General features: G+C 57.4%; 1 protein-coding gene across 12 annotated transcripts in view; it reads right to left on the bottom strand.

Moving 5' to 3' along the window:
- The window catches only part of KCNT1 (potassium sodium-activated channel subfamily T member 1), a 70,208-nt gene that overhangs the window by 41,073 nt on the left and 2,072 nt on the right, over nt 1–27,063 (bottom strand). For 8 of the 12 annotated variants that reach the window (XM_067742698.1, XM_067742697.1, XM_067742695.1 and 5 more), the window contains exon 2: nt 17,975–18,133. In XM_067742698.1, the coding sequence (XP_067598799.1) occupies nt 17,975–18,133 (159 nt within the window). Of the gene's footprint in view, nt 1–563; nt 1,040–17,974; nt 18,134–26,703; nt 26,724–27,063 lie in introns of those variants that run through there. The other 4 variants (XM_067742704.1, XM_067742705.1, XM_067742699.1 and 1 more) reach the window with 3 other exon arrangements.

A 27,063-nucleotide genomic window follows, 5' to 3' on the forward strand; every position in this document is an offset into this window, starting at 1 on the left:
ACCGGGCCTCAAGGAGGGGCCGGACAGGGGTTGGCACTGCCCCTGCCTGGCTGGGGAACCAGCCTGCTGCACCTCAGCTGCCACTGGCTCCAGGCACCAGCCCCAGGGAGCCTGAGCCCTGATACACCCCAGCTCCCATCTGCTATGCAGCTGCTCACCTCTGAAGCAGGACACAGATGCTGGCCCTGCTTCCCCCCAAGTGGCTGCTGGAACCAACAAGAGTGTGGCCTCCAGTGGGGCAGGGCTCGGGCAGTGGTCACCAAGCCACCTGGCACAGCGCCCAGGTCCCCACTGCCTTTCTTCCCTCCGGTCTTATGTGCAGGCCCTCTGTGCTCAGCCTCTCAGAGCAGAAGGGAGCAGGGGTCCCACAGGCTCCCCGAGGCGGGCTGGAGACACACAGAGCGGTTGGGGCGCTTGGCTGGGGGTCCCGAGGGAGACCTCGGCCGTCCCTCCCTTCCCGGGGCTGCAGGCAGCGCGGCAGGTGCAGCCGAGCGGAGCCCGTGCGGGATGCGAGCGCAGAGATGCAAAGCCCCTCCCGCGGCGCCCCGCGCCCCCGCCCCTACCTCTGGCCCACGTCGCTGCCTACTGAGCCCCCGCCGCGGGCCGGCAGCAGCGGGCTGAGCCCGTGCGGCTCCTCGGGGGCCGAGGCGCCGGCCGGGGCGCCCCCCGGGCCCGCCTTGCCCTCGGACGGCGAGCGCGGCAGCTTGGCCCGCGCCATCCTGTCGGAGCGCACGGCGGCGTTGGGCGGCGGGCGGCAGGCGGCGGGTGGCGGCAGGGGAGCGGGCGCTACCATCTCCGCGCGCCGCCCCGCCTTCCCCGCGCCTCCGCCGCAGTGGAACGGCCGAGGGGGGCTGGGAAACCGGGGGCGGCCGGGCTCCCTCCCGCCGCGGCCCGGGGGCGCCCAGGCTCGGCCGCCTCCCCACCCCGGAGGCTGGGTGCCCAGAGGACGCGCCACGTGGGAGAGGGTCTTGGCGTCCCAGGCTTCGAGGGGCTGCCTTACAACGGAAGTAGTAGTAATAGTCATGCTGACGGTCACGGCGCTGGGAGGAGGGGAGGGATAGTAGCACGGTGACAGCCGGTGGCTCTCGGCCGGTCACCTCCGCAGGCGGAGGCCGCTGGAGAGGGGAGCCTCAGCCGGCCTGTGGGTTCTGGGGACTCGGGTGGGGCTCTAGTTGGCCAGCCCAGAGCCACGCGCACCTGCCAGCCCTTACCCCTGCTGCCCAGGTTGGGTGGGTCCAGCCCCTGGGTCAGGTGGGACATCGCTGTCTGTCCTCCCAACCGCAGGCACTCAGGGGTCGCCCTTTCCCCCACCTCCTTCCCCCCAGAGCTTTCTGGGAGTCCACGGGGGTACTCGTTTACCGGTGCCCGCATACCAGGCTCAGCTCCGTGCCAGGCGTGAGACCCCAGCCGCGGATGAGCCAGCTACTTCCTGGAGCCCAGTCTGCGCCCGACGCCCTGCTGGGCGAGCTCGGAGCCTCTCACTGAATACAGACAGCTTGAGGAAGTGTGCAGATTTCTGTCCGTTTGCAAAGTGGGGAAACCAAGGCACTGAGGGAGGGAGAAGTACCTTCCCCAGGAGACCAGACAGGAAGCAGTGGAGCGAGGTCTGCCACGCGGGGCCAGCCGACCGAGCCTCTGCTCCCTGTTGCCGCACTGTGTGGCCTTTCTGCCCAATTCCTTCCATTTTCACAGAGAGGGAGGCCTGAGGTGACTCGCCTAGGTAACGGCCGTCAGGTGTTGGCGCTGGGAGAACCAAGGCTGTGGGTTGGCTGCCCTGCAGCCCAGCTGGGCGCAGGGGGGCTCAGACGACAACCGTCCAGGCTGCCGGGGGGCTCCAGGCCCTGCCAACGTGTCCAAACCCTGACGCCAGACCGGAGCCTGCAGCTTGGCCAGCCTGCCTACCTCTATGTCTTCACCCCACTTGTGACCCAGCCAACCACCAGGGCCCGGTGCTTGCAGAGGTCTGCAGAAGGAAGGTGGGCCTCAGTACACCCAGCCCCTGGCCTGGCCCCTCCCCAGACATTGCCTTGTCGGGATAAAGCCATTCGGTGGCGTCAGCAAACACTCATAGTGCATTTCCCCCGACCGCCTTCTACGTCCCATCCTGTCCCATACCTGCCGAGGTGTTCGTACTGGCCAAGCACTGGGAGGCCCCTGCCCGCCCTGGGCAGAGGGGGGCAAGCCTCTGTCAGCCATTGCCTTCCCTTCCCATGGAGAGAGAGGCATAGAGCGCCTGCAAAAGAGGGAGGGCTGGAAGTGCCTCGGGCCTGCTGGTGAGCGAGACGCATGCAGCACCGCGGGCACGGGCAGCGCCATCTGCGGGGCCACGCTGAGGCCCCTCTGTATGTGTGTCCACGCGAGACAGGCTGAGACCTGGGACCCTTTGCTGCAGTGCTTGCACCGAAACAAACATCTCTTCCAGCAATGAAATACAAAGAATCGATAAGGGACTAAAAATAACTGCGTACATGCGCAGGTGGGGCAAATTCTGGACAACAAGATACAAAGAGACAGAAACCCCAACTGCCACTTCTGAAGAGCTGAGAGCAAAAGCAGGGTACTGCGCGAGACCCCTGCACACACCACCAAGGGGTGGGCAGACCTCCTAAGCCACCCCTCCGGCCCGACCCCTGGACACATCCCTACCCTCACCCCATATAAGGAACCAGACGCCCCCACCACTCAGCGAGTGAGCAAGGGAACCTATTACTTGTTCACGCTCCCCACTACAGCAGCAGGGCCCCCAATAAAGTCTTGCCTGAATTTCTGATGTGGCCTCTGATCAATTTCTATTGATTAAGGGGGCCAAGAGCCCTGGTCGGTAACACACACACAATAGACCATCAGGGACGTTCACCTGTGCACCCCAGGAAGCTGTGAGAGGGGCTCCTTGAGACTCTAGGGTCCACGAAGAGACCAGGACTTGATTTCCTTGAGCAATGGCAGCGAATGGCAGCCCATCTCAGAATGCTCGTGGGAGCGCCATCTGTAAGGGCACAGGATGGCAAACGCCTCATGTCCACCCACGGGGAAGGCTCAGCGTGTCTAGCGCATCCCACCCTGAGTGCTGTGTCTTTCCCGTTCTGGGTTTTGAGAATGCAGTGGGTTGGCAGGTCCCGATGGTGTCTGAGGTCCAGGGTCAGATCAGGTGACAGGGGCAGGATGTCCAACATTTTGTGTGGCGGGATCTAATGACAAATACAGGCTGATGTGTGGTGGTTACGTCTGGGAGTGGGCTGGGGGAGGTCTTTCAACTGGCTGCTGCATCATTTAGGTGAGGTTTGATTTATTTTGAAAACAATGGTCCACTTCTATGATCCCGAGTCTACTGGTATCTTCCTGTGTGGGGAGGATAGACAGCCCTCCTGGGGGGACCAGTGGCCCACGGCTCTGCATCCCCAGGGCACTGTGAGGAGTGTCCAGTGGGCAGGCTGGACGCTCCCACGTGAGGCGAGGCAGGGAGAGCGGACCCAGGCCCTGAGGCGTCCCAGCACTGCTTGCTCCCACGGGGCTCAGGCAGATTCAGACCCCATGGCTGTGTGTGGTGGGGTAGGGGACAGGCAGGAAGGTCGACTGCTCCTTTTGCTCAAGTACTTGCACCTTCTTCCAAAGGGCTTCATTCCTGCCACACAGCAGCCCTGTGTCATTCTGTGTGTGGGGACTGCTGGCTGGGTGGGGGCGGGGCAGGCTGGCTGCAACTAAGGAGCCCATGTGCCGCAACCAAGAAGCCTGTGAGCCACAACTAAGGAGCCCACCTACCGCAACTAAGATCTGGTGCAACCAAATAAATAAATTAAAAAATAAAATTAAATTTGAAAAAAAAGAAATAAGCCCGTCGCAAAAGGACAAATCCTGTAGGATCCACTTATCTGAGGGACCTCGAAGAGTCAAACCCATAGAGACAGAAAGGAGATGGTGGGGGCCAGGAGCTGGGAGACGGAGTTAGTGCTTAATGGGGACAGAGCTTCAGTTTGGGAAGATGGGAGAGATCTGGAGACGGATGTGGTGATGGTTACACAACAACGTGAATGTGCTGAAAGCCACTGAGCTGTGCGCTTCAAGTGGTTAAGATGGTACGTTTTTGGTATATTTTACCACAATTCAAATAAACAATTTTTTTAAAAGGAAGGAAGGAAGGGAGAGAGAGAAGAGAAAAAGGGGGATAAAGAGAGGATGGACTTCATAAGACAAAGAACCCGGCCAACAATAAAACATGACTAGGAGCAGAAGGAATTCCCTAAACAGGCTTCAAGCACTAAACCCACTGGACAGGGACAAGCTCAAAAATGAGATATGTCGGTATCTCAACAGAGTGAGGGAAACAGGGAGATGACAGAAGTTTGGAGACAAACCGAGAGCCCCAAACACTGAACCACGTGGGATCACTAATGCACCCAATCCAGAAAAGATGTGACTGAAAATGGAGTTACTGACAGAGGCATGGCCCCGCTGGCACAGCAGCAGATTCGGAGCAGACAGGAGCTGAGAGCTGTGGGAACACTCACGCGAAGAACTGCTTGTGCCCTGGATAGAGGCCCCAACCTGTTTTAAGTACTTAAAACATATTCAGAAAGTACTGAGCAATATAATGATGAAAGAGTTCCAGGAAAATAAGGTGCAGGATGTGCCACACCCAGATATTGATTCCATTAATCTACTGGGCTTAAAGGATAAAGAAAGAATTCTTCAGGCAATAAGACAGACAGTGCAAACCAAGTGAAGGGTAGAGCAAGCTGGCTTCAGGGGTGGGGGAGGGGACGGGGAGTGAATGTTTAATGGGGACAGAGCTTTGGTTTGGGAAGATGAAAGAGATGGACGGTGGTGATGGTTGCACATTAAGAATATGCTTGAGGGCTTCCCTGGTGGTGCAGTGGTTGGGAGTCCGCCTGCCGATGCAGGGGACACGGGTTCGTGCCCCGGTCCGGGAGGATCCCACATGCCGCGGAGCGGCTGGGCTCGTGAGCCATGGCCACTGAGCCTGCGCGTCCGGAGCCTGTGCTCCGCAACGGGAGAGGCCACAACAGTGAGAGGCCCGCATACAGCAACAAAAAAACAAAAACAAAACAAACAAACAAACAAAAGAATATGCTTGGGCTTCCCTGGTGGCGCAGTGGTTGAGAGTCCGCCTGCCGATGCAGGGGACGCGGGTTCGTGCCCCGGTCCGGGAAGATCCCACATGCCGCGGAGCAGCTGGGCCCATGAGCCATGGCCACTGAGCCTGCGCGTCCGGAGCCTGTGCTCCGCAACGGGAGAGGCCACAACAGTGAGAGGTCTGCGTACCGGAAAAAAAAAAAAAAAAGAATATGCTTGCTGTACTTAAAGACAAAGACTGTAACAAGAAGCAAAGAAGGGCATTACATAATGATCAAGGGATCAATACAAAAAGAATATATAACAATTATAAATATATATGCACTCAACAAAGGAGCACCTAAACACATAAAACAAACATTAATAGACACAACGGGAGAAATTGACAGTAACACAATAATAATAGGGGACTTTAACACCCCACTTAAATCAATGAATCAGACAATCCAGACAGAAAATCAATAAGGAAACACCACTGGTCTTGAATGACACATTAGACCAGGTGGACTTTATATATATATATATAGAGAGAGAGAGAGAGAGACAGAGAGAGAGAGAGAGAGAGAATGACTCATCCCAAAGCAGCAGAATACACATTCTTTTCAAGTGCATATGGAATATTCTCCAGGATAGATCACATGCTAGGCCACAAAATAAGTCTCAGTGAATTTAAGAAAACTGAAATCATATCGAACATCTTTTCCAACCACAACACTATGAAACTAGGAAAAAACCTGCAAAAACCACAAACATGTGGAGGCTAAACAATATGCTACTGAACAACGAATGGATCACTGAAGAAATTAAAGAAGAAAATAAAAACATACCTGGGGACAAATGAAAATGGAAACACAATGATCCAAAATCTGTGGGATGCAACAAAAGCAGTTCTAAGAGGGACGTTTATAGTGATAGTGATACAAGCCTATGTCAGGAAATAAGAAAAATCTCAAATAAACAACCAAACTTTACACCTAAAGGAACCAGAAAAAGAAGAACAAACAAAACCCAAAGCTAATAGAAGGAAAGAAATCATAAAAATCAAAGCAGAAATAAATGAAGTAGAGAGTAAAAAAAGCAATAGAAAAGATCACTGAAACTGAGAGCTGGTTCTTTGCAAAGGTAAAGAAGATAGATAACCTTCAGCCAGGTTCACCAAGAAGAGAAGAGGGAGGGTCCAAATCAATAAAATTCTAAATGAAAAAGAAGTTACAGCTGATACCACAGAAACACAAAAGGTCATAAGAGATTACTACAAACAACTGTATGCCAATAAAATGGACAACCTAGAAGAAATGGACAAATTCCTAGAAATGCACAATCTCCCAAGACTGAACCAGGAAGAAATAGAAAATAGGAACAGACCAATTACCAGTAATGAAATTGAATCAGTAGTAAAAATCTCCCACAAACAAAAGTCCAGGACCAGAGAGCTTCACGGGTGACTTCTACCAAACCACTAGAGAAGAGTTAACACCTACCCTTCTCAAACTATTCTAGAAAATTGCAGAGGAAGGAATGCTTCCAAACTCATTCTATGAGGCCAGCATCACCCTGAAAGCAAAACAAGACAAAGATATCAAAAAAACGAAAATTACAAAAAAAAGAAAATTACAGGTTAATATCACTGATGAATAAAGATGCAAATATACTCAACAAAATATTACCAAACTGAATTTAATAATACATTAAAAAGATCATACACCATGATCAAGTGGGATTCATCCCAGGGATGCAAGGATGGTCCAATAGCCACAAATCAATCAATGTGATACACCACATTAACCAATTGAAGAATACTAACCATACGATCATCTCAACAGATGCAAAAAAACCTTTTGACAAAATTCAACATATTTTTATGTTAAAAACTCTCAACAAAGTGGGTATACAGGAAACAAACCTCAACATAATAAAGGCCACATATGACAAGTCCACAATTAACAACACAGTCAATGGTGAAAAGCTGAAAGCATTTCCTCTAAGATCAGGAACAAGACAAGGATGTCCATTCTTGCCGCTGCTATTAAACACAATATTGGGAGTTCTAGCCACAGCACTCAGACAAGAAAAAGAAATCCAAATTGGAAAGGAAGAAGTAAAACTGTCACTGTTTGCAGATGACATGATACTATACATAGAAAATCCTAAAGATGCCACCAGAAAACTGCTAGAGCTAATCAATGAATTTGGTAACATTGCAGGACACAAAATTAATATACAGAAATGTGTTGTACTTCTATACACTAAAAACAAACTATCAGAAAGAGAAGTTAAAAAAAATCCTGTTTACCATCACATCAAAAAAAAATACCTAGGAATAAATCTAACTAAGGAAGTAAAAGATCTGTAAGAAAACTGTAAGACACTGATGAAAGGAACTGAAAATGACACAGAGGTCAAGATATATCATGCTCATGGATTGGAAAAATTAATATTGTTTAAATGACCATACTACTCAAAGCAATCTACAGATTCAATGCAATCCCTGTCAAAATACCAATGGCATTTTTCACAGAACTAGGACAAATAATTCTAAAACTTGTATGGAAACACAAAAGCTCCTGACTGGCCAAAGCAATCTTGAGAAAGAAGAACAAAGCTGGAGGTATCATGCTTCCTGACTTCAGACTATACTACAAAGCTATTGTAATCACAACAGTATGGTACTGGCACAAAAACAGAAATATAGATCAACAGAACAGAATAGAGAGCCCAGAAATAAACCCACACACTTATGGTCGGTCAATCTGTGACAGAGGAGGCAAGAATATACAATGCAGAAAAGACAGTCTCTTTCCCAGTGGTGCTGGGAAAACTGGACAGCTACATGTAAAAGAATGAAATTAGAATGCTCTCTAACACCATATTAAAAAAAAACTCAAAATGGATTAAAGACCTAAATGTAAGCCCTGAAAACATAAAACCTAGAAGAAAACAAAGGCAGAACACTCTCTGACCTAAGTCGCAGCAATATATTTTTGGATTTGTCTCCCAAGGCAAAGTAAACAAAAACAAAAGTAAACAAATGAGACCAAATTAAACTAAAAGCTTTTGCACAGCAAAGGAAACCACCAACAAAACGAAAAGACAACCTACCAAATGGGAGAAAATATTTGCAAATGATATGACCAATAAGGAGTTAATACTCAAAGTACATAAAGAGCTCATACAACTCAATAACAAAAAAACAAACAACTGGATTAAAAAATGGGCAGAAGACCTGAACAGACATTTTTCCAAAGAAGGCATACAGATGGCCAACAGGTACATGAAAAGCTCAACATCACCAATCGTCAGAGAAATGCAAATCAAAACCACAATGAGATATCAAGTCACACCTATCAGAATGGCTAACATCAAAAAGACCACAATTGACAAATGTGGGCGAGGATGTGGATAAAAGGGAGCCCTAGAATACTGTTGTTGGGAATGTAAATTGGTGCAGCCACTGTGGAAAACAGTATGGAGCTTCCTCAAGAAGGTGAAAATAGAACTACCATAGGATCCAACAATCCCACTCTCCTGGGTATATATCCCCCAAATCCTTGAAAACACTAATTCAAAAAGATACACGCAACCCAATGTTCATAGCAGCATTATTTACAATTGCCACAATATGGAAGCAACCTAAGTGTCCATCAACAAATGAAAAGATAAGAAGACGTATGTATAAATACAATGGAATACTAGTCAGCCCTAAAAAAAAAAAAGAAATTTTGCCATTTGCAGCAATGTGGATGGACCTGGAGGGTATTATGTTTAGTGAAATAATTCAGAAAGAAAAAGGCAAATACTGTGTTATCACTTATATGTAGAATCTAAAAATAAAACAAAGGAATGAACATAACAAAACAGAAACAGACTCAGAAACAGAAACTGACTCTGGCCCTCCCACCTCCCTCTTCAAAAAGACCTGTGATCCCATGGGGTCCACCCAGATGATCCAGGACTGTCTCCCCATCTCAAGATCCTTAACTTCAACACATCTGCAAAGCCCCTCTCGTCACCTAAGACACTTGCAGGTCCCAGGCATTAGGACATGTACATCTTTGGGAGGGGGGCATTGCTCAGCCCACCACACATGGTGAACCTATGTAACGCCATTAGCCAATACATGAAACCCAGAAAGAGTAGTCCAGAAAACACACCTTCAGCTGTCATCCTTTGAGGCTGCTATAATACACTTTGAAAACCGGTAATTAAATGGAAAGGATTGAGCGTGTTTTCCTGCTTTCTCAGCAGGAATTACGTTTCGGGGTGTACAACCAGCTCCCATTGATATAGGAAAACCACCAGTTAAAGAAGAATGTGGCTTATACTCAAGGAGGGTGGAGCAGAGCCGGAAAGGAGCTTGTCCAAGCCGCCGCAGAACGTGGGGTCAGGGAGGACGTCCGGTGGGGTTGCCACCCTTAGCTGCACCAAGGAGGGGGAACGCATGGCCGTATGACGACGGATCACCTCGCACAACTGCCCCGTGCAAGGGCTGGGCTGTCATCGTTAAGCCATCGTGTCCCTCTGGCCATCTCTAACGGAGGGACAACCAGGACCTGGGGCAACATGGGGACCGTGGTGGCACTTAAAACCTTCTCTTGCCTGAAACATTTGAGTTCCGTCCACGAGCCCTTCAGAGCCAACATCCAGTTTACAGGAATACTGGAGGCGGAGCAACAAGCTGAGCCACCCACCAAGAGGCAACCAGACACACAGACGGCAGGACATTCTGTAGGACCAGAGGCCTGGCGTGTCAGCTGCCTATGCTGTGTGACAAATTGCCAACTTCACAGCTTAAAGCAACATATACTCGCAGTGCCGAGGTTAGAAGACCGGGTGTAGCTTAGCTTGGTGTCTCGCTTAGGGTCCCACGCATCTGAAATCAGCATCAGCAGGGCTGAGTTTCCACCTGGACCCCTGGGGAAAATCCGCCTCCAGGCTCATCCAGTTGGCTGGATTCAGCTCCTGGCGGCTGTAGGACTGAGGTTCCCCTTTCCTGCTGGCTGTTGGATGCTCAGCCCCTAAAGGCTGCCCTCCATCCCTGGGCCCCTCCACCTTTAAGGTGGCAATCGTGGGTCAGATTCCCCTGTGCCCCAAATCTTTTCTTCCACTTCCAGCCAGGGAAAACACTCTTGCTGTCAAAGGGCCCCTGTGACCAGAAAGGGCCCAACCTGCTGGTGACTAACTCAGCCAACTGGTTAGTAACCTTACTTATAATGCAGAATTGCCGTGGGTATGAGCTTCCTATAGCTGACGTAACAAAGTACCCCAGTCTGGAGGGCTTGAACAACAGAAATTCGTCCTCTCCCAGTTCTGGAGGCCAGAAGTCCAAGATCAAGGTGTCAGCAAGGCCGGCTCCTTGTGAGGCCGTGAGGGAGGATCATTCCAGGTCTGTCTCCAGATTTCTCTTTTTTAAAAGGTCACCAGTAGGGACTTCCCTGGTGGTCCAGTGGCTAAGACTCCGCATTCCCAATGCAGGGGGTCCGGGCTTGATCCCTGGTCAGGGAACTAGATCCCACATGCTGCAACTACAAGACCCTGCACATAGCAACGAAGATCCCACGTGCCGCAACTAAGAGACGGTGCAGCCAAAAATAATAATAATAATAAAAAATAAACGTTAAAAAAAAAAGGTCACTAGTCATGTTGGATTAGGGCCCACCCTAATGACCTCATGCTCATGTAATGACCTCTGAAGACCCTACTTCCAAATAAGGAGATCCTGGGGGTGACATTTCACCATCTTTACCGGCTTGGAGATTAGGGTGGGGGACCTGGGGAGGCCACACTTGGTAGGAGCCACTCTGGATTAAAAGGAGTCAGTGAACCGTAATAACCAGATGCAACACAATATTCCTGGACCAAACAAACCAGCCGAGAAGGACAGGTTGGGGCCACCAGGGAAATGTCTCCCCCAAGGCAGGTATGTGCTGCCCCCTCCCTGGACTCCACCCTGGCTGCAGACCCAGAGCCAGGAGCCCTCACCCACTCCCCCCAGGCTCTCTGATCACCTCGTGGGCACCACCCGGGGCTCCCCGACTTCTCAGGGGAGACGCCTCCTTTCCTCCTGCCTCCCCAGTGCAGACACGAGTCTCAGGAGATGCCCCATAGATGCCACACAAAATCTGTGCTCCCCCAGAGGCTCCAGGGGAGGGTCCTTCCTGCTTCTTCCAGCTCCGGGCGGCCCCAGGTGGCCCTGGCTTGTGGCCACGTCACCCCAGTCTCTGCTCCGTCTCCCCAAGGCTTCTCCTGTGTGTGTTTCTCTTCTTACAAGGATACCAGTCAGCGGATGTAGGGCCCACCCTAAATCCAAGATCATCCCATCTCAAGATCTTTACCTTAATTACACCTGCAAAGACCCTATTGCCAAAAAGGTCACGTTCCCAGGTGCCAGTGGACATGAATTTGGGGGACACCATTTCAAAGCACTGCAGTAGGTCCGCGGTTCTTTCCTGCAGACCCCCCTCCTAAAGTTCCCCCGATCAGCTGTGCGACCTTGAACAGGTCTTTTCCTGCACATCTGCCTCTACTCCCCAGGTGCCTGCACCCCGTGGCTGAGGGGAGAGGGGAAGGCTCTCCCTCTGGGGACCCTGGGATGTTCTCGGGGTGTAAGGAATCTGAAAGCAAGGCAGAGCTTAACCCCATGAAAGGTTACCAGCCATCTCTTTTTTTTAAATTTTTTTAATTAATTAACTTATTTTAGTTTTGGCTGCGTTAGGTCTTTGCTGCGTACAGGCTTTCTTTAATTGCGACGAGCGGGGTCTACTCTTCCTTGCAGTGTGTGGGCTTCTAGTTGCGGTGGCTTCTCTTGTTGCAGAGCACCGGCTCTAGGCGCAAGGGCTTCAGTAGTTATGGCACGCAGGCTCAGTAGCTATGGCTCATGGGCTCTAGGGCGCAGGCTCAGTAGCTGTGGTGCACGGGCTTAGTTGCTCCACGGCACGTGGGATCTTCCCGGACCAGGGCTCAAACCCGTGTCCTCTGCCTCGGCAGGTGGATTCTCAACCACTGCGCTACCAGGGAAGCCCCGGCCATCTCTTTTGTAGCGTCCACCTTGTTTCCCCAAGCCTGCTGTGGATGGAATGTGTGTGTCTCCCCAAACTCACATTGAAGCCCCAACCCCCAGTGTGATGGTGTTTGAAGGTGGGGCCTTAGGAGGTGATTAAAGTTAGATGAGATCCGGAGAGTGGGGCCCTAAGATGGGATTAGTGCCCTTATGAGAGCACATGCTCTCTGTGTCTCTGCCTGTGTCTCCCGTGAGGACACGGTGAGAAGGAGTCTGTACACCAGGAAGAGGTCCCACCAGCCCCCCCGCCCACCCCTGGCTGGTATCTGATCTCAGACTTCCAGCCTCAGAACTGTGAGAATTAAGTGTCTGCTGGTGAAGCCCCTAGGCTGGGGTGTTTGTCACAGAGCTCGAGCTGCCTGAGACCCAGCCTGGACACTCTCACCTCCCATTTTCACTCCAAGTGGATGAAGCCGAATGACACGTGCACAGAATTTTCAACGGCAAATGGCACATCGTGGGAAGCATATCAGGAGTGAAGGGAACCGCAATGTGAAACAGAAACCGAGCGTGCTTTCCGTGACACTGGAGGATGCTGGCCACCCTCTCGCTGGATGTCTGTGTTCTGCTTTGCACTAATCGGGAGGGATTTAATTTTGATTCGTGCGCACAAGTCCCCAGGATGCAGGCTTAGAGGCAAAGAGGTGCACTGAGATGTCCAACACCAGGGGCCGGGATGGGGACCCGGCTCCCAGGGACGCCCAATTCGCCATCTCAGGGTCTCCCGCAGTATCCTCGGGATGTGGGCAAGGGGAGCCAGGGCCCCTTCTCATCACAGAACTGCTAACACCTTGACTGGTCTACACCTAATCCTGGGTCACTGAGAGTGTGGCTGTCTTCCAGGTGCAGACTCAGGTCCAGGAGCCCCGCCGACCTGCCTTGGTGTCCACGGGCTGGTGTGGAGGTGACCACACTGCTGCTCACACGTGTGTGCGCCCCTCCATCACCCACACCCTCCCCGTCCTGTTTGTTCTCATTCCTTCATCCTCCATCTTCTCGCTGTCTATCCTGCCTGCTCCTGGCCTCCCAGGACCGGGGGTGACCCAAGCCCCCACACGCCCACCCAGAGGGAAGGACACAGAATGGAGGAAGGCGCAGCCTGCCCCTGGGAGCACCGGCCACTCTCTGCGGGGGGGCCCCAGGTGACCATGGGGAGAACTAGACCTGGCCCAGTCCTACAGTGGTGTGGCAGAGATGCAGGCAAATGAGCCCCAGGCCCGGAAAGTGCTAGAAAGATCGATATAAATCTTACCCCCTTGGGACACAGCACACAGAATCGGCCAGGACCTGAGCCTTTCCTTGGTCTAATCATGCAGACAGAGGAGAGTGAGTCCCCAAGAGACACAGGGACACTGAGAGAGCCGCCTGGCGGCGTCCGGGTCAGCTCCCAGTGTCCATGCACCCAGCGCGCTCGCCACTGTTCTGTCTATGGTTTAAAGTCAGAAACTGCAGAGACGGAGGGGAGAAGGCAGAAGGCACGCAGCTGCGGAGGACGTGGGCGGATCCCGGGAGGAGGTGAAGGACCCTGGGCTCAGGTGGGAGGGAGCTGAGGTGAGCACAAGCGTTTCAGGCCTGGGCTACGGAGGAAGCTGGGAGTGTTGGGGGCCCACTGGAGAGGCTGGTGTGAGGGCGGGCAGCCATCCAGGGCGCAGAAGCAGCCGCCCCAGGGGTGACCAACTTACGCAGGGAGGGGGCCCGGGAGGACCCCCGGGCCTTGGGCCTGAACACCCAGGTGGCTGCTCTGGGTGGGGAGGGGCTGTGGGGGGAGGTGTGGCATCTGGCTTTAGACCCACACTCCGGGGTGCTGGACAACATGTCCCCCGCACCCCAGCACCATCCAGTCCTAGTCTGCATGGAGCTGAAGGTGGCAGGGGCCCCCCAACCTGCCTGGGCCCCACCAGCCTGCGCCACCACCATTTCCCAGGTGGGCCGTGTCCTCCAAGGCCTTCAGGTCTGTGACGGACAGAGGCCCCTGGCCAGGATGGGGCCGGCATCCCACCTTTGCCCCATCCTGACTGCGGCTAAGCAGAAGCCAGGCCCTGGGAATTTAAAGGTAAAACCAGGGGCTTGAACTCAGCCCCCGCGCAGGGAGAACCCAGGGGACCCCGGGGGGCTGGGCCTGCTCCAAAGGCACCTCTCTGAGCCCTGCCTGCCCCTCCCAGAGCCCAGCCCAGGGGTCGGAGGGTCCAGCCCTGGGGGCCATGGCTGCCAACAGTGGCTCCTGCAGGGCGGGGCAGGGGTCTGTCCTCAGGGCGCTGCCCGCAGCGCAGGCCTGCCTCCCCACTTCTCGGCTTGCTGGGTGAAACAACACGGGGTGCCGCTCACTCCCACAGCAGCAGCCAGGCTCCATCCTCTGCTGCTGGGAGCTCAGGGAAACACAGAACAGGGCCCTTCTGGGCAGCGCTCTAACCCTGGAGGCCTGGCCTCCTCACCTCCCTGCAGCCGCGCTGCCCCGGAGCCCCCAGAGGGGCGCACACACCTCCCCACCCCCCCACCCCGTCCCCCACTAGATGCCTGGGGGCGGGGGGGGCACGGACCCTGACGTCACCTCCTGCTGTGGGCTGGGGTCCTGGACAGACAGGCAGCTGGGGAAAGCAGCTGGTCCCAGCACGCGGGCCAGGAGAACACCTGGCCGGGCCTTCTCACCTGTGGCTCTGCCCACCCCAGCCTTTGGCTGGTTCTAACCCTCGTGGGAGACGAGCCTGTGGTGGGACAGCCCGTGTCCCCCGCACCGCAGTGCAGAGAGGGTGTGAGGTGTGGCGGCTGGCTGGAGCCTCGTGTCCATGTTACAGACCAGGAAAGGAAGCAACACTTACAACGACCAAAGCCCCGTCTGCAAAGCCCTTTCCCGCTCCCCTCACAGCCGCCTCTTCCAGGCCAGGCCACCAGCAGCCCTCTGCAGGAGGCGGAGCGGGCGTGGGGGCTCACCGCTCAGCCAGGCCTGCAGCCCCTGAGCCCCACAGGGGGCCCTCAGAGCCCCAGGTCCATCCCCCAGGACCAGGTACACCAGGCGCACGGGAGGGTCCGCTGCGGACGGGGAGGGGCCTCCTGGAGCTGCCCCTTGGCTCCTGGGGAAGAAGGGGCAGTGAGCTGACCCGGGACAGGGTAGGGAGCCCCGAGCCCCAGGCCTTGGAGGGTCCAGGTCTAGGGCTTCTGCCTAGAGCCCTGCTCCCCAGGAGCCCTGAGACCCGGCCACAGGCAGCGATGAGGGTCCCCTAGGACCCTGGCTTCCCCCTGAAGGTGGGCCAGTCCTGGCTCTGCCTGCCTCCTCGCTGCCCCCCTGCAAAAGGCTGGCCAGCAGTCTCCTTCGCTCACGCGGGCTGAGCCCCCCTCCCCCCAAGGCCACGGTGTGTGAGGCTGTGGTGACTCATGGCTGTGGCTTTATTCCCCTGGAGAACAGGAAGCCCACAGCCCTGGCCGCCTACCCACAGCCTGCCAGGAGTCGGGCAGCAGCGCCCCCGCTCACCCCACAGAGGCTGCCCTGGGGCGCGTGAGCAGGGCTGGAAAGGAGCCCAGGCAGCAGGGACCCGGGAGCGCGCGCGGGAGGGCAAGCACAGCTCTTCTCCCCGAACCCACGACGCCCCCCGTCTGCAGTGCCGATTCGCCCAGGCCACCGGCCCTTCCTCCTGCAGCCCCAGGACCCCGGCCCCGGCCCAGCCCCGGGTTCTGCGGGACTGTCCCTGGGGCACAAGGAAGCACGGGGTGAGTGCACACGGCCCTGCTGGTGGGGCAGCCTGGCCTCCTTGGCCTCCAGCCTCTCGGGCCCTCCAGCTGCCCCACAGCCTCTCAGCCCCAGTGCCTGCTCCCTTCCCTCACCCGATGTACAGACACATCCTTACCACCTCTCCACGGTGCAGCGCAGGGTCTCCACGCCTGCCCGGGGGCCACAGGGGCCTGTCCTCTGGAGGACTCCCCCTACCCCCCCCCCCCACACATACACACACACAGCCCGTCTCTGAACACCATGGGCACACAGCACAAAGTCCCTGGGCCCAGCACACAGGAGACTTTCCCCCTGAAAACAAGGCCGAGGAGAACAGAGACTGGGGGGTTGCCAGGAGCTGCAGGGCAGTGACTGCTCACGGGTACGAGGTTTCCATCTGGGGTGACGGAATGCTCTGGAACTACATAGTGGTGATGATGTATATGTGCCAAATGTCACTTCATACTTTAGGTTTTTTTACCTATATTTTTACCTAAATTACCTATATTTTACCACAATAACCCCCCCCCCCCCCGCCAAGCCACAGGGTCCAGAGCACGGTGGAGGATTCAGTGCCAGCTTCCCATTTCCCAGGGGACAGGGACAGTTCCCTCCAGGCAGACACACGCCACCCTTGGCTGACGGCAAGGACCTGCCATCCACTCCTAAAATCTAAGGGATGTGTCACTGCAGTTACATCAGCTGCAGTCACTGGCGTTTCTGGAGCATCTGGAGGCCCCGGGCCCACTCGGGGAGGTGGATGCTGTTTCCTGCCCGCCTATGAAAGAACCTCTAGGGCTGCTGTTATCGAGAATTAATCAAGTCCCAGCGGAGCAGGCTGGTGCTTCCTGGTGCTGACTCAGGAAGGTGCTGAGCTCACGTCTGGCTTAGAGAAGTGCTCAGCCTTGCCCTCCTCTGCCGCTGCCCACCCAGATAGCTAAGCGAACTCTTCACCTGGGCGTGTGTTTTCGGGTGGGTTTACCTATTACCACAGTACTCAGTCCAACAAGATAAAACTACACGGCCTTCATGTGCCCCTCTGCTGGGTTTGCACCCTTGGTTCTATGTGGGTGAAGCCCTTGGGTTCCATCTCTCCTCCTGATTCCACCTGGAGAATGCAACTGAATGCTATGGGAGGTCTGGAAGGATATTCTGCTTCCGGCAGGCAGAATGGATTTTAAACTCACTTTCCACAAGTCTCACACACAGTCCTCACATACTGGCCTCCTCCACAAGCACGATTTCTTTCCCAGCTGCAGCCGCAGCAGTGGATTATTCTGAGAGCCTGATCTGTGCCCTGACGGATTTCAACCTCACGGACTTCATGTGCTAACTTGAATAATTGCATTGTTGGGACAACTGCAGATTCACGAGCCCAGTTCAGGGCTTGGTGGGGAAGCAGACCCGCAGATACCGGGGCCCCTCCCCCAACACACTGCAAGGGAAGTGGTTCTGGTCCGAAGTCCCACAGGCTCCAGCGTGAGGCCCTGCACGCATAAAGAACTTCCCCCGAGGCTGACGGAGCTATGGTGCTGGGTGTTTACTGAGACAGCTATTTGGGGAAAGGGCAGAGAAAAGCAACATTCCTCCCAGCTTCCTGCCAGCCTCCTCAGCACATGAATTATTTCCAAGGGCTCATTTTGTGGGTCCTTTGCTGAAAGACTCAAGTTCATTTTGCTTTGTGCCCCCCAGGAGAATCCGAGGTGAGGGCACGTTGTCATCCCTGCTAAGTGACCACAACATGAGCTCCCTTAATTAATAATAAATGACCACAGCCAGCGTCTGGAGGACGCCAGCCCTCAGCCAGCCTGCGGGGCTTCGCCACGTGGCGCTTCCGGCCCTGGCTCGTGCCCAAAATCAGCAGAGCTGCCAGCGGGACTGGGGGCCTGTGGGCAGAGCCGGCGAGGCTGGCCCGGGGATTGGTCTCTGGGACTCCCCAGCACAGAGTCTCCCGTCCCATCGTCCAGGCTCCTCCCGGGAAAATGCTTCCCACCCTCCCCACCCCCCAACTTCTCCGGGTCCCGGAAACCCGGGAAAGTTGAAGGGCGCGGGCCCCAGGCAGCGCGGGCGCAGCGGCGGCCTTCAGCACCACGGACAACTCCGCGCGCCGACCCCCGCCCTACCTGTCGTCGTTCTGGAAGGACTGGTCGCCCAGCAGCAGGTCCCGGAAGCGGTACCGCGGTGGCAAGGGCACGAGCTCCGAGTCCAGGTCGCTCATCTTGAGGCTGGCGGTGTCCAGGAGCGCGCCGTCCCCGCGGCCGCCGTCCCCGGCGCCGGGCTGCCTGCGGGCACACGCCAGCGCCCCCTCAGCCTGCGCCCGCGCTCGCCGCGCAGGGCGGCCCCCGGCCAGCACAGCCCCCACCGGCCCCGCCGCCCCCGGGCCCCCCACCCCCGGCCCGCGCGCCCCGCCCCCCCACGCGCCTGGCCGCGCAGCACAGCCCCGCCGCTGCGCCCACAGCTGCTGCCGGGCTGCGCGGCCCACTCGGAACAAAGCACCTCCAGGGCGTTGGGGAGGTCCACCACTGCCGATGGCAGGGGCAGGCGCTCACACCACCCCCGATGCCGCGGGGGCCGTGGAAGCCCTCCCGGCTCCCCCCACGCAGACTTTGCCAAAGCCGGCTGCTCAGCCTTTCTCAGGGCCCAGGACACCTAGCTCCCCCTCAAAGACCCCCTTCCAGACCCTCAGGCTGCTGGGCTCGGGGGAAGTGACCAGGAGGCTTAAGAAGAGGCCCTCATCTGCGGCCTCCCTGGGGCCGAGCAGCTCAGCTCGGATCAGAGCCTGCGAGGGGGTGTCAGCAGGGGAGGGCGGGATCCCTCTGAGCCCCTAGCTGTCCCTTTGCCCAGTGTCACCAGGATTCTGAGGCCACAGAGACCCCTGTCCCAATCACCTGGCAGTGGTAGAGCAGGGGTCACACCCGGTAACCCGGGAGGGTCCCTGGCGGTCTGCAGCCTCCTGGGGCACCGGCACTCGTCTGCCGGGGCTCCTCCCCCTTTCCTGCCCCCACCTCCACACCCAGGCGACCTCTGGCTGCAGTTACCCTCACGCAGCGAGGCTCCCAGTTTCCAGCGTCCAGGGCAGCAGCCCCCAGGGCCCTCTGGACATCACAACAGGCCCTCTCTGCCCTCCAAGTCAGAGGCTCACTAGCTACCCCCGGAGCCCCGCCACAACACAGTGGTGCCGGATGCAGCAGAGCAGCTGCACGTCGATAACTAGTTAACTAGTGGGGATTCTCAGAGGCCCTGGCCACCAGCGCAAGTGGGAGTCAGGTCAGACCCCGGGGACCCCCGGCCCTCTGGCAACCACCTGACCTTCCAGGTTGAGTCCAGCCCAAGGCCACACCTAGGTGCTGCCCCTCAGCGCCCGGTGGGACACTGGTGGGGAGGCAGGAGTTATAATATCTCCCCGCAGCCTCTGCCCGCTGGGCTGAGCCCTCACTCTCTCTTCTAAGAGCCAAGACCCCGGGGTCGGGGGAGCAGCACATCAGCTGTGACCCTTTAGTGGTGGACCTGGGAATGGCCTCCTGGGCCCCTTCTCAGTCACCACAGGAGGCAGGGCAGATGAGTTGGGGCGGGGGGGAGGTGGGTTCTCCCCACTGTCAAGCCCATCCCCCCAAGGGACAGGAGGAGGACGGAGGAGCCCAGCTCAGCCTCTGGGCAGGTGCAGGGGTCTGCTGACCACACTCACTCCCACGCTGAAAAACCACGGGCAGGCTGTACGAGAGGCTGGGAGGCCAGGGCCACTCACCTGGAGCACGAGGTCCACGCGGGCGGGTGGGCACTATGGACCCCTCCTCTCCCTCCCCAACCTGGGAAGGGCAGGCCCCCACCAAGGGCCTGGCCCATGCCTCCCGACCCCCTGGACGAGCAGCAGGCAGGTGTCAGCCCCCCATCCCACGGCCATCGGGAGCTGCTCAACGACCGTCCCAGGCCGAGGCTGCGAGAGACCACGTGGGCCCAACACGCCTGCGTGCCGTCCTCCCGGGTCTCGGGGTCAACCCCGAGGATCTGGCAGCATTCGAGAAATAACATTTCCTTAATTGCATCAGCATGGCCGCATGTTTTTCCTTAGTCACAAGCTGGTGGGGCCGTGGGTAGGGGCACGCAGGCGGGGGAACCACACGGGCCGAGGTTGGGGGCTGCGTCTTCTTGCTTTTGCCCCTTTCTTGCCAAAAGCCCCTTTCAATGGCAGAACCCCAAAAGGCTGCAGCTCCCCGGGTGTGGCTGTCTCTGACCCCCTCCCCACTCGGACCTGCTTTGGGTTTTCTCTCCTGGCCTCAAGGCCCGGACACGGCAGGGCCCGTGGAAGCGCTCGGAACCCAGGGCCGCTGTTTGCTGCAGGGGGACACAGCGGGGGTAGGAAGTGCACGAGGAGTCAGAAGGCCAGGCCCCTGCCCACACGCTGTGGCCTGGGGAGGATGGGGGGGACGCTGCCCTTCTTCCCTGACGGTGCTGCTGGGACACCGGACACTGGAGTGAGCACAGGGTGCAGAGCAGATGCCCCACAGGCCTCCTGGCATCCTGCCTCGTTGCACCAGCGGAGCCGAAAGCCCACATGAACCTGAGTGTTTGTTGTGCTGGCCAAGAACCAGGGCCCCAGGTCTCCTGGAACGGTGCCGCTTGCAGGAGGGAGGGGGCGGGCTGAGGCCTCTCTCCAGGCCCAAAGGCTTGTGTCGCTGAGAGCTCTTGGGCATGCGGGAGTGTGGGGGGTCCCACCCGCCTCGGAGCTGAGATGGTCCAGGTGGGGCGAAAGCAAGGCCCCACCTCGACCTCCTCATCTCTCCTTCCCACTCCCTCTTCCCTGCGGGCCCAGAGGGGCCGGGAGGAAGTCTGGGACCCCCAAACCACGCCCATTATCCTTTCTGTTCTGTGTGCTGGCCACATGGAAGAACGGCCGATTTCTATGAGAACTCAGTGCTTCGGTGGCATAAAGAAGGCGTCCGTCTCCCCGGCCCTAGCTTGCCCTCAGGACAAGCATGGAACTTCATCTGTGCGACTCACCAACCCCCTGCCGAGCCAGGGCAGAGCAGTCCCCTCCAAGGCGAGGCCTTGGGGACTCTCAGGGCCCGTCGGCGTAAACCGCAGGCCCGGGGAGCCACCAAGGGTCCCGATGACTGAGCGGGCTCGGTCCTGCCCCGTGAGTCCATGCTGGGTGGCCCCATGAGAGTCACTTCACTCCCTGAGCCTCAGTTCCCTCATCTGTAGATGAGTGTCCTGACGCCGTCTACCTTTAGCGGGTGACTGTGAAGATGTAAGGAGACAGCAAGGCTGAGGTGTGCAGCGTGGTATCCAGCACACGGGGGCGTAATCCACGTCAGTTTTTAATCTGGGGCTGGTGAGCTAGCAGTTTGGCCAAATTCCAGTGGACGAAGGGTCTGGCCCCAGGCGTCAGGTTCCTGGGATGGCCAGCTCCCCATCACGGTCTCCCCAGTTTGGCCGGAGGCCCCTCTGGGGGGCTTAGACTCGGGATGCCCACCTACGGGATCCAACAAGGGAGGCTAAGGAGGAGAAAGGAAACCAACACCTGGCACACATGGCGGGAAGTCATCTCCCAGTTTGGTGCACCTGTGCTCGCGCGCCCTGACCCTCCGGGCCCAGGGGAGGGAGAGCCAGGGCCCCAGCACCCAGTGCCAGCCGTGTGCCAGGCACTGTGAATGCAGCATGTGGCACAGAATCCTCAGAACCCCGCGTGCAGCCGGGACTCCCCGTCCCTCCGACGGGAGGTGAGGACCTCTGGGCTCACAGCGCCCAGGAAGAGGCCCACAAAGTGGGGCGTGGGGAAGCCAGGTACACCTGATATGGGGCCGTCCTGTTTACCAGCAGCTGCACTGCCTACAGGCGGCCAAGGGGAACCCCTCTAAGGGCCAGGACTCCTGCTTCCCTTCCCTCCCAAATCCGCCCCCTTGGTGGTCAAGGAGTCAAGCACAGCTGAGGAGGGTAAAGTGGTCAAAAACCTGCTTCTCCGGCCAAAGGCCCCAGGCCCCAGTACTCGCAGAAGTTCCGCCACCTCAGTCCATCCATTCCAAAGCTCAGAAACAGAAGCGACTTTGCTCATTCTCCTAATCCCATCACCCAAGTCAGGTGCAGACAACACCAATGTATACGTGAGACAATCTCCCTTAATACTCTAGAGGCAAAAATCCTAAGGAAACTGTTACTAAATGGAATGCAGTGCATAACGACACCGCGCCGGCGATACCAGATAGGATTTATCTGAAAAAGAGCGCAGTATACTTCACCATGCAAAGAAGCTAAAGGAGGGCTTCCCTGGTGGCGCAGTGGTTAAGGATCCGCCTGCCAAAGCAGGGGACACGGGCTCGATCCCTGGTCCGGGAAGATCCCACGTGCCGCGGAGCAACTAAGCCCATGAGCCTCAGCTACTGAGACTGTGCTCTAGAGCTCGCGAGCCACAACTACTGAAGCCCGTGTGCCTAAAGCCCATGTTCCGCAACAAGAGAAGCCACTGCAATGAGAAGCCCACGCACCGCAACGAAGAGTAGCCCCCGCTCGCCGCAACTAGAGAAAGCCCGCACACAGCAACGAAGACCCAATGCAGCCAAAACTAAATAAATAAATTTATTTTAAAAAAAGAAATTAAAGGAGAAAATCCATATGATCTTGTGAGTAGATGCAGAAAAAAGATTTGTTAAGACCCCCAAACCCATTAATACATTAGATATAGGGGGAGATGTTCCTAATTTGATTAACAACAACCAAAAAAAATCCAGGCAATGGTGGAATCCTGGAGGCATTCCCGCTCCAGTTGGGAACACAAGAGTCTGCCCACCACGATGGGCGTCCTCGGCTTCCACTGAGACGAAGCAAAGAGTAAGAGAAGGAAGAGATGGGGCTCTCACTGTCTGCAGCAGGCATCACCGTTTGCCAGGAAAACCCAAGAAAATCAGTTGAAACCTATTAGAACAAATGAGAGCATCTAACGGGGTCACACAAACCCAAGGCAGGAGCGACAAGGCAGCATCACGGGAGGGAGGGCCTGCTCACGGCAGCCGTGCGAACTCAGGAACCGGGGCCCCACTTGCCACCGGCCTCCAGGACCACTCAGAGCAACGGCCCACCGCTCTCCGGCGCTCTCACCGACAGCAGGAGGGGGTCGTGCTCCCAGAGCTCAGCAACCCTCCTCCAGGGGAAGAGGCAAAGCTGATGAGCTCCCGCCAATGCACACACGCATCTTCTCAGAACCTGTTTCCGAGATTCCCGCTGAAAGACAAATATGCGAGACCTGCCAGGACAGGTGTAAGAGGAAAACAGAGAAGGGACGGGCCTTGCCAGCTGTCAGGGCTAATTTACAGCTCCAGCAACGGGATCTCTAGGGCTTGGTACGAGAGAGAACACAGAGCAAGGGAATTCAGGAGAGAAAGGAGGCCTCGGGAGGGACATCAGTAAGTCAGTGCTGCTGTTGGAATGAGAGCAGCCCAACCCATCCTCAGGGCCTCTCACGGGATGCTCACAACATCCTGTGTGGTGGGAATGGCGTCCCCCCAGTTTGCTGACGGGGAAACAGACGCCACAGAACTGAAGTAACTCAGCTACCTGGGCAGGGCCAGTGCCGGAGCTCAGGTACTCTCAGTGGCTACGCCATCCGGCCGCGGGCCTTCCGTCAGCTAAAGAAAGACCCCAGCTCACAGCCCCCAAACGAGGAGGAGCCTGGAAGAGAATGCAGGGCAAAGATGCGTGGGGTCCAGAAGCTTCTTGTTCAGCAGGACAGACGTATCAATGCTTCCACGTGGGAACAAGACGCTTTTATTTAAAGACACGCTGATGAAAGGGAAGAACAGTGAGAGAAATCAGGTCGGTGCAAGGATGCCTGCAAGTCACGCAGGAAAGACAGACAGGCAGGAGGAGGCAAAGGACGAACGAACAGCAGCTCAAAGAAGAGAAAACAAAACAAAAAAGTCAACTGACACACACGTGAAGGACCTGCTGCCTCCCCGGCCACTAGAGAGACAGCCCAGCAAGTACCATGATGGCGGGGGGGGGACTCTCTGACCCCGAGACTCCAGCTGGGACACCCTCCTCTGTGCCTAGGACGCTGGGCACAGACCCTAGCTTCACGATGACCCTGCAGAAGGCCCGGACGTGTGCTACGCAGGACATGCTGCGCTGTGAACACGCAGGTCCCAGTGACCCGAGTGGACACGTCTCTACAGAAGAGCAGCCCTCTCAAAGGATCCCGTTTAGGTTAAAAACGAAACAATCTGCTCGGAGAGGAGCCCAGTGAGACGGGGCTTTCTCTAGCTGCCTGGCTCATACCAGCTGTGCAGGATGTCCCCACCGCACAGTGACAGCTCGGCGGGTGTGGGGGTGGCGAACGGTGAGCTAAGGGCTGTGCCTCAACCTTGCTGCTACACCAGGAGACGTACCGAGCAAGGCTTGAGTTACTGGACGTGAGAAGCGCCAGGACGACCTTCCTCTCCCCACGCATCACCAGGCTGCAGCCGCAGCCCCAGCCCTTGTCCTGGGCCCAGCCACGGGTCGGTCTCTGGGGAGGAAGGGCATATGACATCCTGGCGAAATGTCCCTTCTCCCCCCAAGGCTCCTTTATAAAGGAGTCCGGATTGCTTGCAATGCTCAAGCCAACCCGGAGTAGGACTGAGGGACACCCCCTCAGGCTCAAAGACGCGCTCTCTCTCCTCAGATGCATCCTTCAGTAGCTCACACTCGGTTCAAAATTTCCAAGGAAACTGGAGACCTATGACTGACAGAGAGACGGGGGATGTGTGCACGTGTGTGCACATGCGTGGGTACGCATGGACCTGTGTGTGTGCCTGCGTGCACACAGGCGTGTATGTGTGTATGCACAGTGCACACGCATGCGCACACATCCCTGCCCAGTGCCCCGCAGGGGAGTCCTGCAGACGTCACAGCACCACCAGGGTCGGGGAGCCGTCAGTCGAGCGCTGGGCTGGGTGCCCGCGGAAGCAGAAAACCGCCGAATCCCTCTGCTGACCGCGACACCCACCATAATAAAAAGGCCAAGCTGCTCAAGCTGCCTAGAGCTGGCGGGGGTGCACGTCTGGGGAAGGACCACCCTATCCCTCGGGGAGGAGCCTTTGAGTCAACGCTGTGGACGGCTGCTCACCGCCGTCTCCGAGCTGCATCAGATCCCAGAGGGGAAGCTCAGAACACGTCGTCGTTGTGCCAAATTCAAGCTGGAGAGCTATCGAAACAGACACTTCATAGCAGCTACCCCCGGCACAAAGCCAGCCCAGAGGACAGCGAGGAGGGGCCTGGTGGCCGTGTGGCCACGGGGCCTTGGGCGTGGCCACGGGGGCGCCATCCCCACCCCGGGCCTTCCCCAAGCCGTGGGCCCGCCCCCAGACACAGGGGAGGCAGAAGCCACGGGGATTGCAGTTCCCACCCTCCCGGCCGCCCCCCTGGGCTTGGATATACCTCTGGGGAGAGCCCATGCCGTACGCCCCCGCGGGGGATGCAGTGTGCCCGGGGCCCTCAGTGCCGGGCAGCGAGCCCACGTCCAGATGGCAGACCCAGCACTCACCCCCTGGGTGCCCGCCCCCTGGCTGGGTGCGTGGTGGCCACTGGGAGGTGCCGGGGGAGGCCTGGGCCGAGCTGCGGGGGGCTGAGGCGGAAGGCTGCCCTGTGTGCCCCACCCCCACAGCCGTGGGACTGGGCACCACCGTGTCCCTGCTCAGCCACCAGGCTCCAAGGGCTGGCACAGCCTCAGGGGCGCTCTGGGCCCTGCCTGGAAGCTGAGGCCCACGTGGGGACACCCTGCCCACACCGCACACCCGGCAGGTCCCTCTCCTTAGAGCCTCACGTCCCAGAGAATCCAGCTCCCCGGCTGGCCTCCCTGTCCTTTGTCCTGTGACATCTGCCAGTACCTCCAGAATCACCTCTCCCAACACCCTGGGGGCCCCCATGTCTGCCAGATGGGGTGAAATTCCGCACTCGCCTGGCACCTGGGGTCTCCGTCCCTGATTTAAGACTCGGAGCTCTTCCCAAGATCAGACACCTGCCGAGAGGTGTCCAGCAGCAACCTCTGGCCCAGCAGCCAGGGTCTCTGTGAAGATGGCTGAAGGCTCACGTGGGGCCTCCCCCGGGGCGGGAGACTGTCCTATGGGCAGGACGGGGGTTTCTGGTCACGTCATCGTCAACGTGCAGGGCAGCATCCCAGGCCCGCAAGGCTGGCACTGCAGGGTGGCCTCCAGGGCTCACTGCCCCATGCAGGACAAGCTGGCCACAGCCAGAGAGACTGCACAAGGGACCCCTGAACACACCCCCTGTGGGAAGTCTAAATCGCAGAGCAGACCTCTTGGGAAAGGCCTTTCCAGGAACCCCAGCCCGGAGCTGGCCTACTGACCCTGCTTCGTCCTCTGCAAACGGTTTAAACTTGCCAGCGTCTAGTACGGGCCTCGGCTACGGGCCAGGCCTCCCCATCCCCGAGCACAGTAGGAGGAAGAGGTTTTGGTGAACATGGGTGGCCCATCCGCACACACAGCCCACAGAGTTCCCACGACTCCTTTAAAACCGCCCGTGTCATCAGGCGCTGCCCCTGGGCCAGCACCCATCTCGGGGCTCCACCCAGGGGCTCCACACACCCGGGCACAGCCTGCAAATCCCCACATCCTCGGGGACGGAAGGAGAAGCCTCAGGGCAGAGTTCATGATTCAGTCACGAAACCCTCTAACAGAGCACGACCCCTGCCGAAGCAGGGTCGTGCCAGGTAACCCGGGGTTAGTCAGACACACGGACAGGCTGGGACGCCCGTGGGAACGGTGGACGGAGCCCGCACGAGCGCACAGATGACACCCATGGACCCGCGCTGGACACAAGCCGAGCTCCGAGCGGGTGCCCCACCCCACCCCTGCTCACTCACCTCCGTCCTCCCGAGCTGTGGCCGTAGCCACCCCGGGCCGAAGGCGACCCCCAAGTTCCCTCTGGCCCCCAGACCAGGAAGCTGTCCCTCCTGCCGCACAAGACTGGCCTGCACCTCGGGCCTTGGGAACCTTTTCCCACGGACCCTGGGCCACTTCCTGCTGCCCCGCAGGCACCGCTCCCTAATATGGGCCGGGAGGGCTGGCCGTGACCTCCAGCCAGACATGCACCCTGGCGGGATGCCAGCCCTAGATCTGCGCCTTCCACCCTTGGGGCCCAGAGGGTCCCATGCTGGCCCTGGGTAGGCAGGGCTGTTGGGGGACCAGGAGGTTCCAGTGGGAAGGCGCAAAGCTAGGACTCT

This window comes from Pseudorca crassidens, chromosome 7 (genome assembly GCF_039906515.1).
Source record: "Pseudorca crassidens isolate mPseCra1 chromosome 7, mPseCra1.hap1, whole genome shotgun sequence".
Taxonomy (NCBI): Eukaryota; Metazoa; Chordata; class Mammalia; order Artiodactyla; family Delphinidae; genus Pseudorca; species Pseudorca crassidens.